At 45.5% G+C, this 6,803-nt stretch overlaps 1 protein-coding gene across 1 annotated transcript; it reads left to right on the forward strand.

The window, feature by feature from the left end:
- Positions 1 to 583: 583 nt before the first annotated feature.
- Positions 584 to 2,464, forward strand: LOC107481530 (uncharacterized). Its single transcript, XM_016101809.1, has 3 exons — positions 584 to 1,018; positions 1,151 to 1,772; positions 1,815 to 2,464. The coding sequence occupies exons 1-3, from the start codon at positions 584 to 586 to the stop codon at positions 2,462 to 2,464; spliced, it is 1,707 nt and encodes a 568-aa protein (XP_015957295.1).
- Positions 2,465 to 6,803: the final 4,339 nt, after the last annotated feature.

Genomic DNA, 6,803 nt, shown 5'->3' on the forward strand with positions numbered 1-6,803 from the left:
TATATATATATATATGTTCATACCCTGACCTAATGATAAGGCTCAGGATTCAACGAAAGGTCCAATCTAAAGGATTGAGCCTCACCCTACACCGACCTTCAATCTACGAAGTCGGTGCTTACCACGACCTGCTCTAAAGAAGTCGGGAACGAGGGATCAGCTGGCAGATAAACCCTCACTCAAGAGGATAACTACCCCTAAAATCTCTCTAACCACTTCCAGGAGCCATATCTCAACTTTCCTAAGATAAAGGGACGGTTATTCTCCTTAAAAGACGAAACTACTCCAACGGTGGTTATGAGTTCACCACTATAAATACACTGACATCCCTTAGGTATCTCTAAGCCCAATACTCTCTAGACCTGCTTACACCCTTGCTGACTTAGGCATCGGAGTGTCTTTGCAGGTACCACCCCCCATTCTTTCACATACACAACTCGGAGGCGGCTCCCAGACGTAAACCAAGTCGGAGACCACCTTCTTCCAATGTTTGGGCCTCACAAACAAGCCCAACCACCGTCCGGTTCTAGGTAAGCCACGGAACATTGGCGCCGTTGCTGGGGACCCGAGAGATCAACCCGTAATGGCGGACAACTCACCAAAAGATGGACATACAGCGTCTGATTCCGAGCAAGAAAATTCAGATACCGGAAACAATGACGCAGACCTGACCCTTAATCAAGGAACCAGCGACCAGCATAAAGAAGGCACCTCTGGGCTCAAAAACCCAAAGGCAAATTCCTCGGAAGGACGAGAGTCCGGAAAGGAAGGGCCACCCCATGCAACCGAGCTAATGGGGCTGGTCCACGGCCACCAAGGTCGTTTGGAGCAACTGGAACAGGAACTAGAACGACAACGAGAGGCAGAGCGAAACCTCAGGGAGGAAATAGAACGACGAAAAGAGTTGGAAGAAAAACTCACAAAGCTTGAATCCTCCCTTAAAGCCCGAGACTCCCGCGGCAACCGAGAAGAGTCGCCCTTGGGAGGAGAGGACCCGTTTAGCGAGGACATAATGAGGGCAAAGATTCCAAGAAACTTCAAAAGCCCTGAGATAAACCTCTATGACGGAACCATAGACCCAAAGTATCATTTAAGCAACTTCAAAAGTCGGATGTATCTGGCTGATGCCTCTGATGCAACACGTTGCAAGGCTTTTCCGACCACCCTGTCAAAAATGGCGATGAAGTGGTTTGATAGCCTCCTTCCAAGGTCGGTTACCAGCTTTAAGGACCTCTCAAGAAAATTCCTGATGCGATTCTCCATCCAGAAGGATAAGGTAAAACACGCACCGAGCCTCCTGGGAGTTAAACAGGAGGTCGGGGAACCTCTGCGTGATTACATGGAAAAGTTCAACAAAGCGTGTTTGGAAATTCAAGATCTGCCTACAGAGGTAGTTAACATGGGATTAGTAAATGGACTTAGGGAAGGACCCTTCTCACAGTTCATATCAAAAAAGCACCCGACCTCTTTGAGTGATGTACAGGAGAGAGTGGAAAAGTACATCAACATGGAGGAAAATGCCAGATTGAGAGAGTCGAGTTGGCGATCTGGGCACCCTCCCTCGATAAAAGAAAGGGAGATGGAGCCCAAGAAGAAAGAAGACCTCGGTCTCGACAGACCTAGGAAATATCACTCTTATACTCCTCTAAAGGTTTCTATAGTGGACGTATACAGAGAAATTTGCAATACTGAAAGGCTGCCGCCTCCTAGGCCCATTAAAAATAAAAAAGGGGGGAGTCGCAACGATTACTGCGAGTACCATAAAATATATGGTCACTCAACAAACGACTGTTACGACCTCAAAAATGTGATAGAAAAGTTGGCCAGAGAAGGCCGACTTGATAGATATCTCATGGAAAGGTCGGACAATCATGGGAAGAGAAAGCGAGATGACGCAGATAGAAGAGACCCACCACCGCAGACTCCGGAGAGACATATACATATGATCTCAGGTGGATTCGCGGGAGGGGGACTCACCAAGTCCTCTCACAAGAGACACCTCAAGCGAGTCTACCAGGTCGGGAGCGAATCGCCCGACCTTCCTACCATCTCATTTACAAAGGAGGATGGGCAAGGAGTAATCCCTGAACACGACGATCCAGTGGTGATAACCATGATCCTGGCCAATGCCCATCTCCACAGAACTCAAGTAGATCAAGGAAGCTCGGCGGACATCCTTTTCAAACCCGCGTTTGACAAGTTAGGGTTGGACGAGAGGGAGCTAAGAGCCTACCCCGACACCTTATACGGGCTAGGCGACACGCCAATAAAGCCACTGGGATTCTTATCCCTTCATACTACCTTTGGAAAGGGGGAAAAATCCAAAACTCTGAGTATAGACTTCATAGTCATTGACATGGGGTCAGCATATAATGCCCTAATTGGAAGAGCTACCCTTAATCAACTCGGAGCGGTGGTATCCACCCCCTATCTCTGCATGAAATTCCCGACAACAGCGGGGTAGCAACGGTGCGGGGAGACCAGAAATTGGCAAGAAAGTGCTACAATGAAAGCTTGAACCTGAGGGGAAAAAGCAAAGAGATTCACACCATAGAGCTCGGCGGTGCAAGGGCCAAAGAAGAGTTGCGACCACAGGCAGGAGGAAAAACCGAGGAAATACAGGTCGGCAAAGAGGAAGGAAAAAATAACAACATAGGAGCCAACCTAGGGGAAACCCTAAAGCAAGGGTTGACTAAGCTCCTAAGAGACAATTCTGACCTCTTTGCCTGAAAAGCCTCCGACATGCCTGGGATAGATCCCGAGCTTATGTCCCACAAGCACTCGGTGTATCCAGGATCTCGACCTGTACAACAGCGAAGGCGCAAGCTCGGCCCGGAACGAGCCCTAGTGGTGGAGGAGCAAATACATGCACTCTTAGAAGTCGGCTTCATCAGAGAAGTTAAATATCCAACATGGCTAGCAAATGTAGTGCTAGTCAAGAAGCAAAACGGCCAATGGAAGATGTGTGTCGACTACACCGACTTAAATAAGGTGTGTCCCAAGGACCCTTATCCACTCCCAAGTATTGATACTCTAGTAGACTCTAGCTCGGGGTATCAATACTTGTCGTTTATGGATGCCTACTCGGGATATAATCAAATCCCTATGTATGAGCCAGACCAAGAGAAAACATCATTCATCACGTCCCGAGCAAATTTCTGCTATGTGGTCATGCCATTTGGACTAAAAAATGCAGGGGCCACATACCGAAGGCTCATGAACAAGGTGTTCGCCCCCCACCTCGGGAGCTTAATGGAAGTCTACGTAGATGACATGCTAGTGAAAACTAAGGAAGACGCTGATCTCTTGACAGACCTCTCGCAAGTCTTCGACACCATAAGGTTGCACGGGATGAGGCTAAATCCCGCAAAGTGTACCTTCGCAGTGGAGGCCGAAAAATTCCTAGGGTTTATGCTGATGCAAAGAGGGATTGAAGCCAATCCCGATAAGTGTCAAGCTATACTGGAAATGAAGAGCCCGACTTGCTTAAGGGAGGTTCAACAACTAAACGGCCGACTCGCAGCCCTCTCCAGGTTCTTGGCAGGAGCAGCATTAAAATCCCTTCCACTGTTCTCTTTATTAAGAAAGGGATGCCAGTTTGAATGGACTCCAGAATGCGAAAGAGCGTTCCAGGAGTTCAAAAGGTTCTTGAGCCAACCTCCAATCTTGACCCGACCTCTTGTTGGGGAAGATCTCGTCCTATATCTGTCCGTAGTAGACAAAGCTGTCGCATCAGCCCTGATAAGGGAGGACGAGGTCGGACAACATCCAGTGTACTTCATCAGCAAAGTTCTACAAGGCCCCGAACTAAGGTACCACAAATTAGAGAAATTTGCTTACTCCTTAGTAATAGCCTCACGGAGGCTACGGCCTTACTTTCAAGCTCATACGATAAGAGTCCGAACGAACCAACCCATGAAACAATCCTCCAAAAGACAGATGTTGCAGGGAGAATGGTTCAATGGGTAATAGAGCTTTCCGAGTTTGACTTAAAGTATGAAACTCGGACAGCAATCAAAATCCAATGCCTCACCGACTTCATAGCAGAATACGCGGGAGACTAAGAGAAGCCAACTGCATGGGAACTTTACGTAGATGGATCCTCAAGCAAGACAGGAAGCGGTGCAGGCATAATACTGGCCAGCGAAAGGGGAACCCAAATAGAGGTATCCCTCAAATTTGAATTCCCGGCTTCAAATAATCAGGCAGAATATGAAGCCCTGATTGCAGGATTGAAGCTGGCAGAAGAAGTCGGTGCAACAAAAGTGATGATATACAGTGACTCTCAATTGGTAACCTCCCAGATAAATAGAGAGTATCAGGCTAAAGACCCGAACATGAAAAGATACTTGGAAAGAACTCTGGAGCACCTCGGGAACTTTGCGGAAATCGAGGTTAAGCACATAACCCGGGATCTCAATAGTTAGCAAGTACCAAGCCAGGAGGGAATAATAGAAGCTTGATTCAGGAAACTCTCCAAGAACCCTCTGTGGTAAAAATAGAGGACAAACAAGATGTTCTTGAGGTGACTGGGATAAACCTCAGATGGATGAATCCTTTGGTCGAATACCTAAAATTCGACATCCTCCCCAAAGAAGAAAAAGAGATTAAGAAAATCTGGAGGGAAGCACAACATTACACTCTGGTGAAAAATATCCTTTATAAAAGAGGAATATCAACGCCATTGTTGAAGTGCGTACCGACCTCAAGGACCATTGAAGTACTAGAGGAGGTTCATAATGGGATCTGCGGAAACCATCTCGGAGCCAGGTCACTAGCTAGGAAAGTAATCTGAGCGGGATTCTACTGGCCGACCTTGCAGAAAGATGCCACAGAATTTGTGAAAAAGTGCCAACCATGCCAAATGCACGCAAATTTCCACGTGGCTCCCCCCGAGGAGCTAATCAGTATAACTTCTCCATGGCCCTTTGCAAAATGGGGGATGGATCTGTTAGGCCCTTTTCACCAGGCTCCAGGACAAGTCAAATGCTTGATTGTGGGAATATACTACTTCACAAAGTGGATAGAAGCAGAACCATTAGCCACCATCACAGCCCAGAGAAGTCGGAGGTTCCTCTACAAAAATATCATCACAAGGTATGGGATACCATATTCCATTACCACAGATAATGGAACCCAGTTCACCGACTCTACTTTTAGAAGCCTGGTGGCTAGTATGAAGATCAAACACCAGTTCACCTCGGTGGAACATCCACAAGCAAATGGACAAGCCGAGGCAGCCAACAAAGTCATACTGGCACGACTAAAGAAAAGACTACAAGATGCAAAAGGAGCCTGGGCAGAGGAGCTCCCCTAAGTTTTGTGGGCTTACCGGACGACACCACAATCTGTCACTGGAGAAACGCCCTTCCGACTTGTCTATGGTGTGGAAGCTATGATACCAGTGGAAATCATTGAACAAAGTCCAAGGGTGATCCTCCATGATGAGATCGGAAACATACAGGGACACAAAGAGGAACTTGAACTGCTCCCCGAAGTCCGAGAACAAGCCCAGATAAGAGAAGCATCGTTGAAACAAATGATGACTACCAGGTACAACAAAAAAGTCATTCGAAGAAGCTTCACCCCAAACGATTTGGTCTTGATCAGAAACGACATTGGAGTCAACAAATCGGGAGAAGGAAAACTCGCTGCTAATTGGAAGGGACCATACAAAATTAGTGAGGTCTTAGGAAATGGTTATTATAAGGTGACCGACCTAAACGGTACCGAGTTACCAAGGTCATGGCATGCTTGTAACTTGAAAAGGTACTATAGTTAAAAGCGAAATCTACTCCCTGATGTACTCTTTTTCCAACTTCACGATTTTTTTGACAAAAATCAAAAGATTTTTTCTGAAGAAGGGTTTTTAACGAGACATCACAGTAGAGGCTAAGGGAAAATAGACTATCAAAAGTCCTTAGTAGCAGTAAAGTACCTTCCCAAATAAATAAATTTTTTTCACAATATCTCTTATAAATTCATTCCCGTCTATTTTTTCTTTCTACGAAACGCGCCGACTTAAGCTCCACAAAGCGTAAAAATCCCATGAACCGACCTAGATGGTCGTCAGGATAAAACGACGAGGTACAAGTCGGTGTAAAGAGGTTATAAAAGTTGATCGTGAGAAACTCGGAAACATTCTGACTCATAAGTCGAAATGAAAAATCGAGTAGAAGAAAAAACGCATCGCAAAAATAACCTAAGTCATAAGAACTCAACAAACCACAAAGTTGAGTATAAGGAATAGGGGAAAGGAGATCGAAAAACCTATTAAAAAGACAAAAGACTGTCCTAAGTCCTTAAAGCGAAAAAGCTCAAGAGGACAGACAAGCCAAAGAAAAAGGTTTTCAAAAGGGTCTAAAAAATTCTTTAAAGTATCAAAAGAAAAGCATGCACGCAGGTAACTGATGAGCGGATAATTTATACGCTTTTTGGCATTGTTTTTAGGTAGTTTTTAGTAAGTTCAAGCTACTTTTAGGGATGTTTTCATTAGTTTTTATGTTAAATTCACAATTCTGGACTTTACTATGAGTTTATGTGTTTTTCTGTGATTTCAGGTAATTTCTGGCTGAAATTGAGGGACTTTAGCAAAACTCTGAAAAAGGCTGACAAAAAGGACTGCTGATGCTGTTGGAATCTGACCTCCCTGCACTCAAAATGGATTTTCTGGAGCTACAAAACTCTAATTGGCGCGCTCTCAACGGCGTTGGAAAGTAGACATTCAGAGCTTTCCAGCAATATATAATAGTCCATACTTTATTCGAAGAAAGACGACGTAACTTGGCGTTGAACGCCAAGTA

This window comes from Arachis duranensis, chromosome 3 (genome assembly GCF_000817695.3).
Source record: "Arachis duranensis cultivar V14167 chromosome 3, aradu.V14167.gnm2.J7QH, whole genome shotgun sequence".
Lineage (NCBI taxonomy): Eukaryota > Viridiplantae > Streptophyta > Magnoliopsida > Fabales > Fabaceae > Arachis > Arachis duranensis.

Coding starts and splice junctions, on each gene's coding strand:
- LOC107481530 (XM_016101809.1), top strand. CDS start 584: ATGGCGGACAACTCACCAAAAGATGGACATACAGCGTCTGATTCCGAG. Junction 1,019..1,150: donor TTAGCGAGGACATAATGAGG/GCAAAGATTCCA, acceptor ACACGTTGCAAG/GCTTTTCCGACCACCCTGTC. Junction 1,773..1,814: donor CGAGTACCATAAAATATATG/GTCACTCAACAA, acceptor AAAATGTGATAG/AAAAGTTGGCCAGAGAAGGC.